At 44.7% G+C, this 22,836-nt stretch overlaps 2 protein-coding genes across 22 annotated transcripts in view; one reads left to right on the forward strand and one right to left on the reverse strand.

Annotated features, from left to right (window-relative positions):
* CCDC40 (coiled-coil domain 40 molecular ruler complex subunit) overlaps positions 1 to 22,836 on the forward strand; it is a 169,547-nt gene that overhangs the window by 92,390 nt on the left and 54,321 nt on the right. The window lies entirely within an intron of this gene.
* Positions 1 to 22,836, reverse strand: part of TBC1D16 (TBC1 domain family member 16) — a 57,945-nt gene that overhangs the window by 8,430 nt on the left and 26,679 nt on the right. For 18 of the 20 annotated variants that reach the window (XR_014508731.1, XR_014508732.1, XR_014508733.1 and 15 more), the window contains 2 exons: positions 6,894 to 7,091; positions 1,714 to 1,861 (listed from right to left, as the gene is read on the reverse strand). Coding sequence is in view for 16 of the 20 variants with exons in the window: in XM_083430268.1 (XP_083286394.1) it covers positions 1,714 to 1,861; positions 6,894 to 7,091 (346 nt within the window). In the remaining 4 variants the exon portion in view is untranslated. The remainder of the gene's footprint in view (positions 1 to 1,713; positions 1,862 to 6,893; positions 7,092 to 22,836) is intronic. The other 2 variants (XM_083430267.1, XM_083430266.1) reach the window with 1 other exon arrangement.

Below are 22,836 nucleotides of genomic sequence, written 5' to 3' on the forward strand. Positions count from 1 at the left end.
GTGGTACTATAATGAGGGGGAAGCAGCAGGGGAAGAAGTGGGGAGGGGGGCTGGGGAGAAGGAAGGGAATGTAGAAATCACTGTTTCTAACAAGCATCCCTAGTATCTTTAAACATATAATTACGGCCTTTGCAAGGCCTTTGTGCAGAATGAAGCAAGATATGCCAATAGGCCTTGTCAAAACATCATTTGAATACAGACGGCTAGAAGTCATAGACTGAACACTCAGCACAAGCCTAATTGCAGAGACAGGATGGGCAAGTCAGGACACTTGCTGCATCCTGGACTGGAGTTCAGATTCCACCCAATCTGTGGACTCACCCTGTGCTCATACTGGACACATAACGCACAGAAGAGAACCCTGAGAGAATTAGATCTGTGGTTTCGCCGTTTATATAAACAGCTGGCCTATTTTATAAGGCTGCCGCAGGCCACAAGAAGCAAAGGAAATGAAACGAGGCCCAAATCTTCCAGTTGCAGAAGAGGTTTATAAAGGCGAACACTCTGCCCAATAAAGCAAATCCTCCGTTATTTGAAACTCCTGTTTGGCTAAAATTTCTTAACCCAGTGTCACCTTGCCAGGAGCTTACATAACCTACGTAAGCCTGCTCCTCGTTAATCCCCAATATTGGATTAAACAAATACTTTGGACGGCCCCCTTCTCCAGCAAGAGAAAGAACAAACCAAGGGAAGTGCATCACCAGTGTCTACAAACCCCTGGCAGCTCTTCAGACAAGCAGGGAAGCTGGCCTGCCAGCAAGAATGGGGCACAGCCCCACCAACCTCAGAAGAAGAAGAAGAGTTTGGATTTGATATCCCGCTTTATCACTACCCTAGGAAGTCTCAAAGCGGCTAACAATCTCCTTTCCCTTCCTCCCCCACAACAAACACTCTGTGAGGTGAGTGAGGCTGAGAGACTTCAGATAAGTGTGACTGGCCCAAGGTCACCCAGCAGCTGCATGTGGAGGAGCAGAGAAGCGAACCCAATTCACCAGATTACGAGTCCACCGCTCTTAACCACTACACCACATTGGCTCTCAGCCAGGCAGCCATCCAGCCCTTACCTGCCTTGCCTTCTTACTTTCAACCAGTCGAGGGGGAGGAGGAAAGGGATAAAACTAGAATTGGTTGGCTCTGTTACTCATTCATTCACTTATAATAGTATTTATAAACTGCCCTCCCAGAAAACATCAGCAACGTACAAAAGCCTGTAAAGGCAGTACAAAATAATCTTCTCGATCTTCTTTTTTTAACCTGTCAGCACATACACACAAAAAATATCTTCAGGAGACGCCTGATATAAAAAGGAAGGCTGTCTGCTGAGTCTCTGCCAGAAGAGTGATCCACAGCATAGACTGGCAGCACTGAATGTTTGACTTCTGGATGCGGCCAATTGGGCCTCTGTAGCACAGGGGCACAACTAACCTCCCTCCTCCAGAGTGATATAAGGTATTCTGGACCCAGGTTGCCCAAGGCTTTGCATATCAATACAAGAGCTTTGAACCTGGCCTGGTAGGTTAGCTCTGGCTCTATCTACTGTTGGCCTCTGAGCCTTCCAGGGCACTTGCCACCACTTTTCCAGACATGTCAGAAACAAGAAGAGATGCTGCTCACATTTCTTCATTTCTAGCTAGAAATCCACAGACCACATCTACTAGGGGTGGAGAGGGTGTGTGGAGGCTCCCCAGGTCTACTCTGGACTTTACAGCTTACCTGGTCTTTGAGATGGGTCTCTGTGCAGTATTTCCATTGCTGAAACACTTCGGAAAGTTTATCCAGGCCGCCGTGGTGAAAGTGGAAAATCTTGTACTGACTTTCCCTGCTGGCAACAACCAGCTGCCCACTGGTGCATGCCTCATCACTGAAGGAAAATGGTGGAGGGACCGGGAAAGAAAAGAGGGAATATGTAGTTAAGAGCACAGTTTACTGGTCGGAACATCTAGGGGGTGGGACGTTGTTCAAAAACAGATAGCGCAAACAACATTTGTGAGTCCTGCATGCATGTTGCATGGCTGGGCTGAGAATATATACAGCACCCTTCCAAAGAAATGTGAACCGCGCTACACAATCTAATGCGGTTTAGGCACCTCTCATTGAAGCATATGCTTTCTTAAGACTCAAAAACCAAACCAATTTAGGGAGTGTTTCCAGGAATCAGAAGTCTGTGCCTTGCATCGACAGCCATCTTTTTCTACATCATTTCCCAAGCTTCAAGCACCCCAATTCCTTCCTCCTCCATTGCACTCCCCCCCCCTCTCTCTCGGTCCCCCCTTCCCCATAGAATGTATCTGCAAGGACTGAAATGGCAAGTTCTCTGAAAACTCCAAACTGCAATCAAAATGAATTATGCAAATCATCTGACCTTAGTTTGCATAATATATTCTGAGCACATACTTTGCTTCCCCCCTCTCCTCCCCCCCCCACCCCGGGTGTAGAGGTTGCTTTTCATTTTCATTTCGCCCCCTGCAGAGCACACACTGCTCTGATTATGAGCTTTCATGGCCCAATTGGCGCTTGTGAGGTCTCACAGTGCAGAGAACACTGCACTTTTCTTGGTACCCAAAAAAAGATTGGGGTAGGGGGTTTTTTTTTGCTTACATCTGGCAGTACTTACCAGGTTGTTTATGGTAATCAACCAGAGTCCTGGTATGCTAGGCACTGTACAAACAAAAGCAGTATCAGGTGGAGCAGTGCCCCCCCCCCACAGCCAGTAGATCCTAAGGGCCTGGGCAAAGGAGTCGGCTGCCAAGACCAGTTTGCTTCTCAAATGAACTCCAGGACTCATGGCGTTAATCAGCAGTGGCTAACCTTTTCCAGCCCAAGGGATGTTCAGCCACATGCCACCAGTGGGTATGGCCAATGTATATACATACACACAAAAATATCCTGCACAGGCAGAGACCACACACTCACACATTCCCCACATAAACAACGCACACTCACCGGACAGGCACAAAGCCCTCTTTCTGTCTTTCTCACACATACATAAAACACTGAATGTGTTATAATAAATAATATAACCCTCCCCCACAACCAGGAACCCCAGCTTTCCTTTGTAACTCCATGTCCTCTAGTCCTCATTGTTATTCATACACCACTTGGAACTGCAAAAACCAAAAACAGGAGCTAAATAACAGAGGCGGCTCAAGGACTGAAATGGAGGAAACAAACAAAGCTAGCTTCTCAAGGGCTTCCAACCTTTCATCGCTTCATGTCAACGTTGTTCCATAAATCAATACACATTTCAGATACAATGGTACCTTGGTTCTCGAACGGCTTAGTTGTCAAACAAATCAGCTCCCGAATGCTGCAAACCTGGAAGTAAGTGTTCCGGTTTGCGAACGTTTTTCGGAAGCCAAACATCCAATGAGGCTTCCGCTTGAGTGCAAGAAGCTCCTGCAGCCAATCGGAAGCTGCACCTTGGTTTTCGAACGGTTTCAGGAGTCGAACAGACTCCCGGAAGGGATTAAGTTTGAGAACCAAGGGACCACTGTATTTAGCTATCTGTGTCTTTGTGGATTCAGGTAGGCAGCCGTGTTGGTCTGATGCAGTCAAAATAAATAAAAAAGATACTGAAGAAGTGTGCATACCCAGAACAAATGTAGTTGGTCTCTAAGGTGCTACTGGAATTTTTTTTATTTATTTCAACTTTGTATTTGTGGGCAGCAACAGCAGAAAAATAACCCTCATATTGTATCTGACTGTATGTTGCATTGTTATTGGGGGGTTTCATTGTTAAATTGTGACACATTTGTTGAAAATCTCCCTTGGAATGATGTGTACCCGCTATAAAGGCAGGATTTTATTTTTTATTTTTTAAAAGGAAAAACATATAAATAAATAAATGCTGTATAAGTGTAACAGCTGTCATGTTTATGAAAATTATATGCAAATCGTGTTAATTTACCTGTGATTAATAGGATAATTAGCCATAGCCCTTCAGCTCTCCCCGTTCTAAATGAAGAGACTTCCTCTTGTTCCCCGCCCCCCATCCCACTTGGTAGCCTGAAAAGGAGCTGAATTTTATGGAATAGAAGAAATGCATGCTTCCTGTTTACACAGCAAAGACCCTAGAAAAACGTACGCTCTCAACAGTTACAGGCCCTAAAAATCAGAACCAAAGAGGAAAGAGGATGTGCAAAGAGGCAATTTAGTGAGTGAGCTACAGAATATACAAAATATGATGTAAGCAGGAGTGAGGAACCTATGGCTGTCCAGATGTTGTTCAGCTGACATTTTCATTGCCCTCAACCTTCTGCCATGCTGAGGCTGGGGGTGGGGGTGGGAAGTTGTGAGTCCAACAGGTTCTGGAGGGCCACAGGTTCCCTATGCCTGGTGTATGGCCAATAGAGTGTCTCAAATGCGGTGGGACACATGGTTTGGCTTAGTGTTAACATGCCCATGAGGTCTCTGAGTGCGCTTGGTTTAGTCACTATCTAATGCTACCTTACACACTTATCTGTGAGAAGAAAATGGGATAATCCCATACATACCGCTCATCTGGGGTGCCAATGTCATAAACACCTTACTGCAACAATTCGGTGCAAAACCACACACTTTAAACTTTAAATACATTTTCAGCGGGTTTCTGTAAGTGGGTTCAAAACACTATGGCGAGTGCTGCTGCTTTGGGAAGTGGTTTGAGTTAACTTCCAGAGGCCTTGGTTGCTGAAGCACTATGAACAAATATGCCGTAAAAAGGCATGCAGAGGCTTAGGCAAGGGCTTAAAGGCCAGGCTCCATCGCACTGCTCTTTGCCACTGGGAAGGAAGCTCTTTTTCATGAATTTACATTGAATGTACAGGACTGTACGGACGTACATTTCAGATGCCATAAACTGAGCACGTTCCAAGATTTCCAACTGGTGTATAAAGTAGGTGCATGCCCATATTTATGTCCCATAATTCAGTGTCAATTTTCATCTATACTATACTATACTATACTATACTATACTATACTATACTATACCCATTAAAGGTCCAGAGGTAGAGCATGCAATTTGCATAAAAAAGGTCTCACGTTCAACCCCTGGCGTATCCATGTCTAGGAAAGAATCCCCAAAACCCTGGAGGGTTGCTTCCAATCAATGCAGACATCATCAAGTGGGGTGAGCCAATGATCTGATTAGGTGTAAGGCAATTTCCTTCCTTTTTTTTTTTTTAGTGTTTGTTTTCACCTTTCATTTATTTCCTATGCTAAGGCCAATGTTAGAAACTGAGATATGAAAGCTCGGAGCTAAATGGCACACCTTAATCCTAGTTATGGGAGCAACAATGGAATGTCTAGGCACGCTTTTTTATAACCAGAATGCAAAGCTGAAAATGAATGAACTGCAGCTAAAACATTATGTTCATTTTTCACATGGTCTAGTCCAGGCATGGCCAAACTTGGCCCTCCAGATGTTTTGGGACTACAATTCCCATCATTCCTGACCACTGGTCCTGTTAGCTAGGGATGATGGGAGTTGTAGTCCCAAAACAGCTGGAGGGCCAAGTTTGGCCATGCCTGGTCTAGTCCTTCCCCTGCCCACCCCCCTAATATTCTTACGAGGGTCTCTTCTCCAGTCTTCAGAGAGTAGCTGGAAGTGGGGAGGCAGAAAAGGGTCCTCCTTTTCTTCCACTCTGCAGTTTTTGTCTGAAATCTTAGGCGCAGTACTGCGCCCAGAGCTCAGAAACAGCTCGCGCTAATGAAATTCCCTGTCACAAAATGTGCCTAGAACAATGGGAGTTTCAAACACTGGCTAAGGCTACCTTCCTCCTTTCAGTGTAAAACCATTATTTCCTCAAGTTACTCAATGTGTTTTGCCTTGGGGTTTAAGAAACTGCAGCTAACCCATTAACAAAAGGAGTTTCCTTCTGGGTTCATGCTCCAAAATGTTTCAGGCTCTCTTAGGTAGCCTGGGGAGTCTGAACAGATCAGGATGGAAAAGTTAGGTTTCCATAAGCTCAGGCATGTTCTCCCAGGGCTCCACAGCTACCTGAGCATGAAGAGAAAGAGTGGTGTGTAACCTTCAGCCAGACTGAAAGACTATGTTCGTTCAGTTTGTGTCACAAGAAAATGGTATGTGGCAACAGTTTTATAATACCTTCACTGCCTCACATTTTAAACCTTTCCTTTGAAACCATGGTACAGTGGTACCTCAGTTTACGAACTTAATCCGTTCTGGAAGTCCACTCTTAAACCGAAAGCATTCTTAAACCGAGGTGTGCTTTCCCTAATGAGGCCTCCTGCCACCGGTGCCCTTCCATCGTCCGGCTTCCGTTCTTAGACCGAGGTAAAGTTCGCAAACCGGGACACTACTTCCAGTTTTGCAGAGTTTGTAAACCAAATAGTTCATAAACAGGGCTGTTCTTAAACCGAGGTACCACTGTGGAGGTGGAGGGGGAAAATTGGAACAGAAGCAAATTCCCAGGCTAGAATTACATATTACCTTGGCAGACATCCATGTTTGCTGAGGTAATGTGTAGCTCCAGCCTCAGGAAGCCAAGTTTTATGCAAGTTATGGATTCCAAGCTGGGTAGGAAGAGCCACTTGTATGGATATATAGAATCTGGCCTACTACTAAATCACCACATTATATATTTTTGCCAGCCCAGTAAAAACCCCTCACAAAAAAGGTGGTGGGAGTGGGAAGAAATAGAGACAGTAAGTCTTGGCTCACTGGTTCAGAATGCATAGAGGATGTACAGGTAATCTGTTGTCTGAAAGACGGACGCAGAGGAGCACTCCACCATTCACAAAGAACACCTGATACCATTAGAACTTCCTAGGTGGGCTTCCACTCAGAGAACAATGAAAGATGGAAATTCACCCTGGTCCTGCTGCCGTGTCACTCTCCTAGGTAACAGGGCAAGGGAAGGCATGTCAGACCATCTCCAAAGGAATTATCCTACCTGAAAAACAGGCGAAGAGACCGCATCTGTCCCAGGTCGACTCTGAAGACACCACAGATCTGTTCCAAGGCAAACACCTTCTGTTGCTCATCCCACCGGGAGGTCTGTACTTGAACGTTATTCTCTTGGAACTGGGAGTTGGGATCAAGGCTTGAGTTGGAGCTGGCTGAGCGAGTCATGTGGCTTTCGCACGGTTCGCTACACCACCATGAGAGAGTGGCACCAAAAGAGGAAGAAAGGCAGGAAAAATTACCTGAAAATTACTAACTGCAAGAGCCAGTGCGGTATAGGAGCTAGAGGGCTTGATTTTGATGTGGGAAACAGACTCAACCCCACTTGGCTATGAAGCTCACTCTGTGGTGTTGGGCAAGCCATCAACTCAGTCTAACCTTTATCCATTGCTGCAAGAATAAAACGCTCTGAGCAAAAGAAAAAGAAAGCTGGAAGTATAAAAAAAACAAACGCCAACTGTTTTCATTGAGCTTCACTTAATCAGAAGGCACAGCATTCCCCAAGTTGCAAAGTGGCATTAGAGAAAAGTCCAAATTTGTGTGCATGTTTTTTCAAGTCAGTAACCCTAATGTCTCATTCTCACTTCAGCAGGTTTATGGATTCCCAACAGGCAACACTGGTTGGCCAACACCAGCTTCAAACCAATGTCTGTGCTTGATTCCCAGATAGGGCTGGTGAGCAGAGCAGGTAGGTTTCCTCAAAGTGCAACAATGCTGAGAGGACAATATTTAAAAAAAGAGAGAAGCAAGCAATGTTTCAAGCATGCTGGCCAAAGTGGAAGCAGCTAAAAGGCTTGTGGCTCCTGTGCTGTGAAAGGACTTGGGGAAACCACTTGACTCTGAGTTCCATTTCTGCCAGACCCACTGGGTGGCCGGGCACTGACCCTCTCTCGACCACAGCTTCCAGTTTGTAAAACAGATGCAGCAGCCTCTCTCGCAGGGCAAAGAAAAAGACCATTAAGCACTTTCTACATCAGTGTCAGCCTGTCACATGAACATGTGAATGTAGCAAGCTGCCTTATGCAGAACCAGGCCACTGGTCTATTTAGCTCAGTACTGCAATATTCACCCTATCAATGGAACCCTGAAGTCCTAAGCAGAGGTCCAGACCTGTTACCAAAGACATTTTGTTGTCGTTGTCATTATTATCACCACCTTTTTCCTCATTGTTCCAATTTTGTTGTTGTTGTTGTTTTTTGGGGGGACCCATTTTAAAGGCATCACTGTTATCACCTTTACCTCTGCCTGGTCCACAGCATGGATTGTTCCAAAGTTGTTGGGGGAGAGTCAGCACAGTGAAAAGGCAGAAGCATAATCCTTGTTCTCTCCTCATACAGCCCTAATTTTGAGAAGCTTGCAGATGATAGTCAGCCTTAAACATCATACCAGTATGAGCCAGTATTGTTCAAGCACGAGTCAAGCTCATTTTATGCATTTTTCATGTATTTTCCTTGTGTTTGTATTCTATTCTTTTCCATTCCCTAAAGATCTTTTTTTTAAAAACAACACTCGCCAGCCAGAATTAAGAATGGTGTGTGTGTGTGTGTGTGTGTGTGTGTGTGTCTGTCTCTCTCTCTCTCTCTCTCTCTCTGTGTGTGTGTGTGTGTGTATATCTGTGCATGTATGACTGGCTGTAGTAATTCAAAATTATTTCTGCGTTCAGTTATCTTTATTTTCCAGCTCTATTCTACAGCAACAAACCAGCAAAAGGGGGAACATAACAACCAAGACTTAACTGTGTCCAGAAAAGAAGAGAGTTTTCCAAACATTTTTTGTGAACCAAAAACAAAACAAAATCAACACCTGAACAGATTTTTTCCATATTTGAAACATTTTATGTTCCCATCTCTTTTCTTTTTCTGCTCTTTTGCAGTCAACAGCTTTTTAGTGCTAAGCCACACCTTTGGCAGTAGGAACCTTCTCAAATTCCAAAAGTGCCCCCCAGACCCAAAGAGGTTGGCGACCATTGCTCTAAAATCTCTTCCCAAGCAGGCCTCTTCTATTTATACAAATATACCTCAAATGGCTTGCATACAAACAGTAGTATGGATAGCTCAGTTGGTTAGAGCGTGGTGCTGATAATGCCAAGGTTACAGGTTCGATCCCCGTATGAGACAGCTGCATATTCCTGCATTGAAGAGGGCTGGACTAGATGACACTCAGGGTCCCTTCTAACTCTACGATTCTATGATTCTACTGGCTGTTCTGTGGTAGAAAAAGAACCTTCGAAGGGAAAGGGCTTTAGGTCCTTTAATCACAGAGAAATGTTTGGTAGTGACATTGGCCACATTTCTCCAGAAATAACAGGAATGAAATTCCATAGTCTGCATGTATACATTCTGCAGACAAAAACCACCTACTTCCCATCACATCTCAAACTGAAATATATGCAAATCAGAAGACACACTAACCCTTTAGAGGAACCATTTCAAATGTAAGAATAACTCCCTGCTTATATCGTGGCATATTTCCCTCAAACGAATAGTCAAGGAACAGGATTTCAGCACCCTTACTCTAGGAATGCAAAATACGATGCCACATAGAAACTCAGCTGGTAGCATCACACATCTCATTTTTAGACAAAGTGGCTGCACAGCTGTTTAACCACAAAATACTAGGGACAACAAGCCAGACAAAGCTTTTCGGCATGTTAAGCAACTGAACTCAGGAGATATATTGCCCCCCAAATAGGGTCCGGATTTCAGAAAGTAACTCCTTCCCTCCCCTATGAAACCATCCTCCCTCCTGCCCCAAGAAAAACAGCAGTGCTCTGGGAAATAAGTGAATCTGAAACTGTGACCTCTGAGATCTTGAAAAGGCCAATCCATTTGAACAGCCTGAATGGGCTCTACTGTGAAATCATGGTTTGCAAAACAAGGCAAGGAGCAGGTATAAAAGCAGCCCCCTGAAAAGCCACTTTATGCAGTGTTTTCTAATCCGCTTATTGAACAATGTAGGCACTGAACGCTGAAGAAATCACACACTCAGCATGCCTGTGCAGAACATCCCCACCAGCATGCTTTCCTATCCTGAAAACAGTACCCCCCCCCCAAACCAGGGCCACAGACTGAACTAGACCACTGGAAGAGCCTTATTTTTAGCATTCACCAGTGGTTTGGGTCATTGCATTCCAATACACATTCCCTAGACAGCCAAGCTGAGGGCTCCATTGTTAACAGAGCCCCCTCCCTTGATGTGCAGGAGAGACCAAGTTCAGCAATACAGCTTGAAGTCAGTTTCTCTGTCTGTGTACACTCTCTCTCTCTCTCTCTCTCTCTCTCTCACACACACACACACACACACAGTAGAGCCCAATGATCTACTACCCAACACATTTCAAATTTAAATACAGTCATACCTCATGTTACGTATGCTTCAGGTTGCATGTTTTCAGGTTGCATCCTGCGACAACCCGAAAGTACCAGAAAGGGTTACTTCCGGGTTTCGCCGCTCGTGCATGCGCAGACACGCAAGATGACATCGCGCGCATGCACAGAAGCAGCGAATCCCAACCAGCGTGTGCGCAGATGCAGGTTGTGCTCCTTTCAGGTTGCGAACGGGGCTCCAGAACGGATCCCTGCTCGCAAGCAGAGGTACCACTGTACACGCTAATTCTTTAAACAGGAATATTCTAACCATCTCCAAATTTGCTTTTAAGTTCTTTTATTTGCACATCTTCAGTGATTATAGATAAGTAATTCACAGCTGTTTGGGCTCTCCGTTTCTTGGGTCTCCTGCCTCCCACGCTCTATCACCCCGTTACCCCCCACCTCAGCTCCACCATTTCTGCCCCATAAAAAAGAGGTTTTCCTTATTCCAAAATGACTTCCGTCTCACAGAAACTGCACCTATTATCAAAACTATGCAACAGACAGAAGCAAAATCAACACATCTGTTGAACATTCTGGCACAGAACAGCAGCTCAGCGACTAGCTAGGTGGGGAGTGGAAATAGCGTAACAGCTGTTCCTGCACAGGTCCATCTTTTTAAAATCCACTACCCACAAGTCCTCAAGATTTCTGGAAACTTAAAACTCAAATCTTATTTCATTCTGAATGCCCTGGGGAAACCACCATCTTGACTCCCAAAGCAGCTGCGAGACTGAGCAGATCACATACTGGAAAGAGCAGTTCACTTGGTCCAAACAAGCAAAAAATAGGCCCAGAATCCTGTTTTGTTAGGTAACCATGGAAGAACTGGTGATCTGCCTTTTGTCAGAAAGACTGAAGAAGACAGGTGAAGGTAAGAGAAGAGCTTACTTCCTTGGGGAGCCCAACAGAAGAGTTGGGGTGAAGGATACATACTGAATTTTCCCCAAAAGTATTTCAAGGCTAGGGTTCAACTACCTTCCAAAACAAAGAACATTATTAAAAATTTAAAAATTAAAAAGTGACCATGGAAGCTGTGAAGGATAGGGGCAGCTTACTCACTCCAAACTAGTCTGCGCTGCTACATCAATTAAGCTACCTTTCTCAGTTTGCAAAGATTCCATATTCAAAGTAGCTGGTAAGTCATTCAGATGTTTTCTTCGTTGCTGGCCAAGGACCCTTTGGAAGTATCTGTTGACTCTCAGGATTTCCTTCAAAGGATGGTGTGAATAGTTTCCTTTTCGGTTAGGCAATCCTTATACCATAGTGCTTACATCATCACATGATAATTAACGTACTAATTTGACAACACCCACTTATAAAATAAGATGCAGGACATAATTACAAGAATATCCAATTAGACGGAGGACTGACCACAGGGACCTATATTTACATCTAAAACCAGATATCATATTGGGCATTCAACTCCCACATTGGCAATGAAAATGAGTTGTGTGATTTAACAGTCGTAATCTAGGTTTTAACCAGGTCATGATGCTCCTGCAGTTGGTAACTCATTAAAAGAAGTGCACATAACTCATATATAATTTCTGTTTGTTCTGCTAGAACAAATACCAGTAGCTGGAAGCCACAGGAGAGGAAAGTGCTCTTGGGCTTGGGTTCTGCTTGCGGGTTTCCCATCGGTATCTGCCTGGGTACAATGAGAACAGGCATTGGAACCTAGGTTTTTTGTATTTATGTGGTACTGTGCCTAACACAGAGACCCATGGATAAAGATGTGCCATTGTTGATTTTCCTGTTATGTGCATAAGGAACAACCATGTAGTTTAGCAATCTAGAGCAGGGATGTCCAACAGGTCGATCACGATCTACTGGTAGATCCCCATGAGGTTTTGGTAGATCACGGTTGATTGCTGGATCCCTTTCCTTTGTTGTTGTTGTTGTTGTTTAGTCGTTTAGTCGTGTCCGACTCTTCGTGACCCCATGGACCAGAGCATGCCAGGCATTCCTGTCTTCCACTGCCTCCCGCAGTTTAGTCAAACTCATGTTGGTAGCTTCGTGAACACTTTCCAACCATCTCGTCGTTTGTCGTCCCCTTCTCCTTGTGCCCTCCATCTTTCCCAACATCAGGGTCTTTTCCAGGGAGTCTTCCCTTCTCATGAGGTGGCCAAAATATTGGAGCCTCAGCTTCAAGATCTGTCCTTCCAGTGAGCACTCAGGGCTGATTTCCTTCAGAATGGATTGGTTTGATCTTCTTGCAGTCCATGGGACTCTCAAGAGTCTCCTCCAGCATCATAATTCAAAAGCATCAATTCTTTGGCAATCCCTTTCCTTAGTGTTGGTAAAATAGATTCCAGCCCTGCCCCCTCGCCCCGGCCTCCATTGCTGCATGATCTGCATAATGGAAGACGGAGTTTACTTAGGGAGGCTGTTTGTTTCTCCGCAGTGATCTGTTGCTGAGTGGTTGTTCCCCTTTTTCCCCTTGAGCTTAGGCTTGGATTATTTTCAATAATCGGGGGTTTCCTCCTCCCTAAAAAAAGCTCAACAATTTTGACCTAAACCCCCCAAAAAAGGGGTAGATCACTGCCAGTTTTAAATTCTGTGAGTAGATCGCAGTCTCTTGGGAGTTGGCCACCCCTGATCTAGAGCAAAAGCTGAATGAAAGGATTCGCTTTCAGTCTCAGGGTCTAAATAAAGCAATTAAAAATCATAATCTAGTATCTAGTGAAGCTTGAAATGAAGCCAGTGGCAAATCTTCCACTGGAGTCGGGGTAATTGTGTGTGGTGCTGTATCATGCCGGCTTTGAAACACTAAGCCAATTCCAAGGGGCTCCTTCTGTGCCTCCATGCCTTGCGGCCTTTCTGTTAGCAGTCACACCAAATAATAAGCTCATCAAAGCATCTACATCTTGGCTTCCTCCTTTGTCTACGCTGATCTGCTGACCAGCCATATGAGGCAACAAGCCATGATATTAAGATCTCCACCTCCAAATGCAGGCCTAGATTTCTCTACCTGTTCAACAATTTAAATTGAAATTTCTGGAAGTGAAAATTTAAGAAAACTTTTTTTTTAAAAAAAACTACAATTTAAATTCTGGAACTGACTGCTGCATTTTGCAGTTTTATTTTTGTTTTGAAAGTGGATTAGATATTTCTTCAACAGCAAAAACCCCACTAGATTCAGCAATAGGACAACAGCTCTGCGGCAGAATTTCGAATTCAAAGATTAGACTTATGTCTATAGAACCACCAGCATGCATACACCACTTTCCAGATTAAGCAAAAACACAGGCTCCTGCTTCAAAGAACTTCTAATATAAAATCTAGGTGGAGAGCAGGGATTGAGGAGAAACTGCACATCCCTTGTTTTACCTTAAGTGCAATATTCTTTAGACAAAAATGAATGCGATTGCATCTTCAATTTTTGTTTGTCCAGGCCTGTAAAAGGTAAAGGGACCCCTGACCGTTAGGTCCAGTCGTGGACGCCTCTGGGATTGTGGCGCTCATCTCGTTTTAGTGGTCAAGGGAGCCGGTGTACAGCTTCTGGGTCATGTGGCCAGCATGACTAAGCCGCTTCTGGCAAACCAGAGCAGCGCACGGAAACGCCGTTTACCTTTCCGCCAGAGCGGTACCTATTTATCTACTTGCACTCTGACGTGCTTTCGAACTGCTAGGTTGGCAGGAGCAGGGACCGAGCAACGGGAGCTCACCCCGTCGTGGGGATTCGAACCGCCAACCTTCTGATCGGCAAGCCCAAGAGGCTCAGTGGTTTAGACCACAGCACCACCCGCATCCAGTCCAGGACTGTAGCAAAGCCTAAATTCCCTTTCCTTCCACTAACCAAGTACGTCCCATTATTCTTGAGAAAGACTGACTTCTGGAAATGTTGTAGCCCCCAATGCTAGAATGTTGGCCTGGGTCCCTCCCTCCTTCTCTCTCTCATGCGCATGCACACAGACCTTTGTTATGTGTCCATTTCCCCCTAGCAAGTGCCACTAAATGCTATTTAAGTAGCTAATTAACTTTCTGTGCTAGAAAACCTCCTGTAATTGCGATTCTTTCACCTTTTTAGCCCAGTTCCCCAAGGGAGCTGGAGCTGTCCTCTGGCATTTGTTCTGCTCCTTCCCACCACTGAGGCAAAAGTTCTACCTTGACAGCAGCCTGCCAATCATGGCCACAAAGGTCACTAGGGACTGCATTAGGAACATTCCTGCTACAGACAAATTTGCCTAGCTACGCACAATGGAAAAGGTGGAAGGTGGGGGGGGGGAGCAATGCTTACATGAAATTTCCATGCAACGTTGGGTAGCAGATTCAACAATCTATATATATATATATAAGCTAATAATTCTTCTGAGTTTATCGGTTAACAGATATTCCTCTCTTAAAAATGGATTACGGAGATATTCAAAGCCCAGACTGTTTATATTTTGTCTGTGCTGGCATCTGCTCCTCATCAAATAGTGGGGAAATAGAAAACAAAAGCCCTTTTGAGTGATGCTTGCAGCAATGTCAGTCATTTTCAGTATCCATGCTAATGCTATATGGGAAACTTTCGTATCAGACCTTTACTCTTCTCTCAGAGAATCCAAAATTGCTCATGTGTGCACATGTGAGTGTGCACACACAAAACAGGATTCAGACAAGTTATTTTGTTTGGCACTTTGATCCAAGATGAAAATACCCAGTTGTGTACACAACCCAGTTGTGTACTAAACCATGTTTAGTACAGAACACTCCATTAGTGGGACGCTTAATAACAATAAAATAGAAAATAGAAAAGGTCAGGATTATAGCTGGTTCTAGAAACCCTATCATTGCATTAAAGGGGAACTCCCTTACTGCTCTGGCTCAACACAAGGACACAGTTGTGTGTGTGAGTGAGAGATCATTTGTAGAACCCCACTTCATTTCCAACATATTAAAAGGGAAGAGAGAAAAGAGACAATTTTCAGGGCAATTTCACAGCCAGGGCTGTGCCTGAAGTGGAGGTTAGATACTCCTCTGAATCTGTCTGGCCAGTGTTCAGCTATGCACAGCATGGAATCCGTTAATACACAATGTCTTTTTATATTACACCAGTTCTGATAGGCCTCCTAATTTTAAATTTAGAGCGAAAATTCATGTCCTCATTAGCCATTATTCTTAAAATACAGTCTGCTAATAATAGAGAGAGGCCAGAGGTGATCATGTGGCACATTAGCAGGCAGGAAGTGTCCATTTTGCACATTTCCCCACTCCTCTTTTTTGTTGCTGTTTTGTTGTTTTGTTGCCCCTCTAGCCCAATATACATTCCAGTCAGTGACTGGCCCAAAAGAGCCATCCAGTGAAACTGTTGCAATTTCGCCTACTTTGCATATTTTAATCTATACAACATATTCCAATATATTTAAGCAACAAAGAGCTTGATATTTTCAGGCTTCTGGTACAGAAGCATGGCCAACGATTCCTCCACTAAAAAGGTTTGTTAGCTACTATAAGTGATGCAAAGAGGATAAACAGCTTAATTTAAAACGGGAATGGCAAAAAGGAAGAAGAAGAAGCTGTTAGCAGTTTGCTACGAAATAATCCATGTGCTTTAATCTGCTTTAGCCAGTCAAATGCAAGTTGTACATTCATGTATAAGTGCGCTCACTCTCCCATTTTACACACACACACACACACACACATATATACTTGCTAAACAGGTGAGGCATGCTTCGGTAAATCCAAGGAAAGGATTTTCCTCAACATTTTTGTTGTTACAGTTGCTTAGCGGTGACAGGTCTAGTCGTTTGACACTTATGAATAAACACAGTCACACACCCCTCTGCAGCTTAACACAGCTAACCATTGAGAGGCAGGCGTGGACATGAACCTGACCTTCCTTTTAAAACAAGGCAAGTATTGCAAAAGCCAAAAGATACGTCTTTACATTCTGTACAGAAGAGGGGGGTCCTTTGCGCCTGGGCTTCAGCTTGTTAATAAATCAATTGAAATGTAACACTTCTCTCGCCCCCCCCCCCCGCAAAATCCTAGAGATGGAAAATGTGATTTCTTAGCACAGCATGAAGAGAAATGTTTACCTTCCAGCTGGTCCAGCCTGGAAAAGGAGAGCTTTCTTAGCCTTGTTTATTCTATTTTATTTCATTTTTGAAAAAAAAGAATCAATGGGTCATTTTGCAACGCTTTCCCTGCCTCCCTCCTCCCTATCCATCCATGCAAAAATAAAAGTCAGAACTCATTATGCTAATTACAATCAAGCCTTTAAAAAAAAAAACCTAAGTCACTGGAAACACCTAAAGATTCTTGTTCTCAGATTCTTAGCATATTAGCAATGAGCAGAGAATCTCAAAGGGTCCTTTTTTTGCCTGGCAGATTAAAGCACCCCCCCCCCACCACCAATTTATATTCTGCTGAGAACTCCAACACTTGCTCAGCCAGCACCACCCAAAGAGATTGGCACCGCTGCTCAAAACCCACTGGAGTATGGCATAACATTCCACATACAGGGAGGGGGCAGGAATGGGGAGAGCTGACCAGAAGGGTTACCAAGAGTGTTTAATATTGTTATTTCAAGGGCTGGGATTAGGGAACCAAGCCAGGCAATTTTCGCTGCATGAGCTGCAAGGAGAGAGAGGGAGGGAGAGAGAGAGAATTCTGTTCTGAACAAAAGAGTACAGAATACAGACAGAGCGAGGCAGTGAGCAGGTAGGACAAGAAAGGATGCTCTTTGTTAAATATTAGCAATAAGTGCATTGTTAAGGCAGCCGCCAATGAAGCGCTCGTCGTAAAGCAGCGCAGAAGAACATATGGCCTATCGATGCTGGGATTAATGCTGGCTTGCAAAAACAGCCACTCTGCCTATAACAAGTAGGAATCGCCTCCAGGCAGCCAGGCAGGGAATTTCTTGTTAAAGTTGGAAGAGCCAAAAACGGCTCGCAGGAGTACGCAAAAAAGGAAGGGGGGGAAAGGCAAGCAGACCAGTAAGTATTGTTGCTGCGTAGTAACTTTTGTCAATTTGTCTGCAAGGTTAGATGAATGCCAATATCGAAGAAACAAGAACGGTGGTCATCATCAGTCCATGTTCTTAAAACCTGATTTAGCCATGAGAAGATAGCGGCAAGAAATGGCATCAACTGAAAAGGCTGAAAGGCAGAACATGGTCCCCTCTCAACTCCCAGCAGCACAGCCAGTGGTCAGGAATGGCGAGAGTCTGCAACCCCTAGAGGGCATCATGGTAGCTATTCCTGCTCTTGCAAGGAGCAGGTTGTGCTGCTATGAGCATGGGAGAAAAAAGATGCACAATGGATGGTAGTTACAAGACTAAAGGGTGGGGTGGGGAGCAGAAACGTCAAAGGGGCCAGACTGAATGGTGGTCGAGAAACCACACTAGTCTTTTTATCTGGCATGGGAACCATTGATTTACAATAGCCCAAATGACACCTCTCCCGAACTGTTGCATTCCTGTCCTTATATAAGCATCACTCCAGTCTTTAAAAACTGTAAAGGTAAAGGGACCCCTGACCATTAGGTCCAGTCATGGCTGACTATGGGGTTGTGGCGCTCATCTCACTTTATTGGCTGAGGGAGCCGGCGTACAGCTTCCGGGTCATGTGGCCAGCATGACTAAGCTGCTTCTGGCAAACCAGAGCAGCACACGGAAACGCCGTTTACCTTCCCGCCGGAGCGGTACCTATTTATCTACTTGCACTTTGATGTGCTTTCGAACTGTTAGGTTGGCAGGAGAAGGGACCGAGCAACGGGAGCTCAGCCCGTTACGGGGATTCGAACCGCCGACTTCTGATCGGCAAGTCCTAGGCTATGTGGTTTAACCCACAGCACCACCCGCGTCCCTTAAAAACTGTAGATTTTATTTATTTCTGAGCTTCCATCGCAATTGCAGAAGAGTCCTTTCAGGCACAAACTCATATAATGCTTCTGCCTCATGTGGTCTGGAGGTTGCAATCCGTGATAGGGCTGGTGACTGACTGTGTGTAAACCCTACCTCTCTCTGTTACCTGCTTGCCTTTCTGCCATCAAGCTTCGCTATCCCCTTTTGCTCCTGTCCTGCTCTCTTCTTCTGTAGAGTTCTTGGATAAACCCGTTGTCAATTTCACCTCCAGGGTGGGAGGAAACAGGAAACTTTGCCCATTTCCCCACTGCTAAAAGAGCAAAAAGCAATCCTGGAATAGGGTTGGGGGCTGCTGCTGCTGCAGTAGCTGTAAAAGAACTGCTCCCTTCCAATGGAGCTGGGTTTGCACCAGAATCTCCTCCCTTCTATATCCCATACACCAGACTCCTCCAACCTTTTTGGACCAGGGGAAATATGTCATGGGTAGTACCACAACATGTCCCAGTGATTCATCTGACATCAGAACATCAGACAGTGATTTTAAAATGCCTCTCTTTTTTTTGCCTCTAACCCACCTGACCAGGGGGAAAAATACCTTTGAAAAATGTAATGTCAAAAAAGTCAGGAGCAGCAAGGGGCACTCTGGCGTCCATGGGTACCACACTGAGGTAAGGGACGTGGTGGCGCTGTGGTCTAAATCACTGAGCCTCATGGGCTTGCAGATCGTAAGGTCAGCAGTTCGAATCTGCATGAGGGGGTGAGCTCCCATTGCTTTGTCTCAATTCCTGCCAACCTAGCAGTTTGAAAGCATAGCAGCGTGAGTAGATAAATAGGGACTGCTGCAGCGAGAACGTAAACGTCGTTTCCATGCACTCTGGCTTCCGTCACGGTGTCCTGTTGCACCAGAAGTGGTTTAGTCATGCTGGCCACATGACCCAGAAAAGCTGCCTACGGACAAATGCTGGTACCACACCCCATAGTCAAATTCAACTGGACATAAATGTCCAGGGATCCTTTACCTTTATCTACACTGGGGATCCCACTCATACACATTTTTTCCAGCTTACAGCTTGTTTTTGGTTCTATCTATATCTATCTAGACAAACCTAGACAGCATCTTAAAAAGCAGAGACATCACCTTGCCAACAAAGGTCCGTATAATAAAAGCTATGGTTTTCCCAGTAGTGATGTATGGAAGTGAGAGCTGGACTATAAAGAAGGCTGATCGCCGAAGAATTGATGCTTTTGAATTATGGTGCTGGAGGAGACTCTTGAGAGTCCCATGGACTGCAAGAAAATCAGACCTAGCCTAGTGCCTGGCGTGCTCTGGTCCATGGGGTCACAAAGAGTCGGACATGACTAAACGACTAAACAACAACAACAACAATATCTATCTAAAATCAAAATGTTACTTTGCACCTCCTCTTTACAGCACTGGTGCATACTGTATACTTAAGATGCTCTCTAAAGAAAAAAAAATACTCTCTTGAATTTAAGAGGAACATGAGTGGTGGCAGGTGAAAAAGATGCACAGGTAAAGCTTCCTGGTATGGGGAAGAAGAGGGGCTGCCTCAATAGACATCACATTCAATGCATGGGAGCAAGCTCATGTACAGCTAGCAGTGAACAGAGCTGGTTTTAGCATAGTTTATGCTAAGATAATAAAATAATGTTGTTTTTTTCACTGGCACCTTAGAGCTGGAAACAGGAATGGCTGAATCCTGGATTTAGTACATGATAGGTTACATGGAATGAACAAGCCTTTTTTCTTGCTTTCCCCTCAACTTTTTCTCTTTTCAGATATTTAAATCATGGGGCTGGCTCTCAGTGAGCTTTCCAGTTTGGTCAATAAAAAAACTAGGGGAACCAGTTAGAAGAGCATGTACATGCAACCACTTGTTAAACCAGTTGCCTGCATTACTCCAATCTGACCACTTACCTGCTTCCTAAGATTTCTGGCAATATAACCATCAAACACTCTTCTCGATTAATTTAAGTCACGGTGACCTCCAGGCACATGTCTAGAGGTTTTGTGATGATGCCTTTTTGCAAAAATTGTAGGGTGGAACTAGGGTGGGATACTAGAATATTGCATTACTGGTAAGGAACAGCCACAGGAGACAAAGAGATTACAGAAACTACCAGTTTCCAAAATACTGATGGAATCAGATTCTTTCTAGGGATGTTAAGTAACTGAATGAATTGCATTCCCAATCTCCTTCGCCTCAGAATTTTAGTTTTCTAGGTGCAGATATCATTTCAACACCGGAGAGCAACCTAACATTTATTACCCGTTTTCATACAGCCTGAAATAGTGCACAGCCCAGGAGCAGTTTTACCTCCTGATCTTCTACTTAATGTGGAATGCGCTTCAAAACCCAACAAGATTTCATGCGATTAGCAAACGCTGCACAAATGCTTTCAAAGGTAACTTCTGCCTGCAAGCATAAGGACTAGAAACTTGGTTCTTTTCGATGCATGAATGGAAAAAGCAACACAGGAATCTGAGGCAGCAACTACATCTTGCATCACAGACATCAATGGCATGCAAAATTAAGACCTTCCTGCCAGAACTCTCCATTAAAATGCACATATATCACTCTCCTAAAACCTTCATGTTTTAGGTCATCTTTCATCCAGGCTTCCGTGGGAGAAAAGGAAACCGATGGATTCTGCATTGTCCTCTACTTGAAGGCACACACACACTTCAGCTCTCTCAATCATTGTCTCTCCAAGGACATGAGGTCAGAGGCCATGTCCTTAGAGAAGAAGATGTTAGCCAATCACAGCACAGCAGCGGCAAATTGTTTAATCACCAGAAAGCAGCCTGCCCATGCAACCTTCCTGGAAGAAACTGAAGGGCACAAGGATCAAGATGGGCTACTTGCAAGTGGAGGAACAGTGATGATTTTGCACTCAGAAGGCAAGCAGGTCCATCAGCAGCTATGCCTGCCAAAATGTAAGGCAGGCAATAAATGGCAGAGTTTGATTAGTTGCTAGCCCAGATGATATAGCAAGAAAAGGGCATGTTATCTCCCGAGAAAGATCAATGATAGAATTTTCTTCTGAAGAAAAGCAGAAGGTTGGGACAGCCTCCACCTAGGTTTAAATTTAGATGTCTCTGGTGTTCCTTTGGTTATCCAAAGCTGTGCTGAGAAAAGTGCGCCATCTACTGGACGCATGAAGAGATGACCTCTGATTGCTAGTTTTTTTGAGAGCACAGAAAATGTGTTGAATACAGAATAGGAGAGGGGCAAGGAAGAAAAAAGAAGGACCCAACCTATTCATCCTCCCAAAATCAAGAGGCTTGATGGCAGTGGGAAAATGCAACACAATACTGGTCATGGGATGAGTTAGCCCAAACCAGATTGTACAACAGTTTCATGAAACCTTGTTCATTTGAATGCGGGTACTCCAGACAAATCACAATCTGTAACCAAGGTTCGCCCTTGGTTTACTGCTCATGGTTTGCCTAGACCAGGCATCCCCAAACCTGGCCCTCCAGCTGTTTTGGGACTACAACTCCCATTATCCCTAGCTAACAGGACCAGTGGCCAGGGATGATGGGAATTGTAGTCCCAAAACACCTGGAGGGTTGAGTTTGGGGATGCCTGGCCTAGACTCTAGAGCAGTGGTGTCCAAATTTTTTTCAAAGAGGGCCAGATCTGATGAAGTGAAGGGCCGTGAGGGCTGACCAAAGGGCCAACCTAGGTTTTTGACCTTTTTTTATGATTTTACCCCAAAGCTGTTGACCTTTTTTTAGGATTGAAGTTGTTGTTGAGGGTTTTTTAGGATTTTACCACAGGAAATAAATTGCCACAGGGGCTGGATTAAACCAAGTGGCGGGCCAGATTGGGCCCCCAAAACAGACTTTGGACATGCCTGCTCTAGAGCCAGGCAAACCAGAAGCCTAAGTTTGGAAGCCACGCTAAACCAAACCAGGGCTTAACTCCAGGTAGCATGGTAGAAGGATGACTGGGTGTGGAGTGAAGTGGATGCAATTTTTGCTTTACCCATATACTCATGTGTTCACACTTAGCTTAGTGTTATATGTCAAGCGGGAAATACAGGATAAAGTAAAAGGAAGTGGAAGATAAGGGAAAGAGGACGAAACACTCTGCATGCTGGTGCTGTGATGTGGCGAGTGGGAAAAAGCAAAGATGAACAAAGAACTTGTTTGAGTAGATACACAGTGGATTGTGCTGTAAGTCCCATGAAGTGCAATGAGACTTACTCCTAGCCTTGCCCAACCATGTTCGCTCCAGGTGTTTGGCACTACACCTCTCATCAACCCCAGCCAAGCAATGATGGAATTTGTGGTCTAAAACGTATGGCAGGGGATGAGGTTGGGGAAAGTTGCTACATAGGACTGCAGTGGTGGGTGCAATCCTATACTGGTGACTCTCCACTTAGGCGGGGGTTACGTTCTGGGCCCCCGTGCGCATAAGCAAAATGTGTGTAAGTGGAGAGCCTCGTCACGGCAGGGAACTAGGGTGATCCTTTCTTCTTTTACAACAAAAACAGGCCAGAGCTCTTCGGAACCCTACGTAAGAGAAAGCAACCCATATTGTTCCTTTGCCTCCAGATTGCCAGAAAGAGCAGGGAAAAGTGTGTCCAAGCCCGCTGCAATGTAGCTTCCCGTCCAACGGCTGTTGAGAGGGCTAGTGCAGCAGCAGTGATAATCCCCGCGAGCCATTTTGGAGCCTATAAATTCTTGTTTTAAAAAGTCTTTGATACATCGGGCTCTGGGGAGGGTCTCCTCACAAGCC

Source organism: Podarcis tiliguerta, assembly GCF_965153285.1.
Source record: "Podarcis tiliguerta genome assembly, chromosome: 2".
NCBI lineage: Eukaryota > Metazoa > Chordata > Lepidosauria > Squamata > Lacertidae > Podarcis > Podarcis tiliguerta.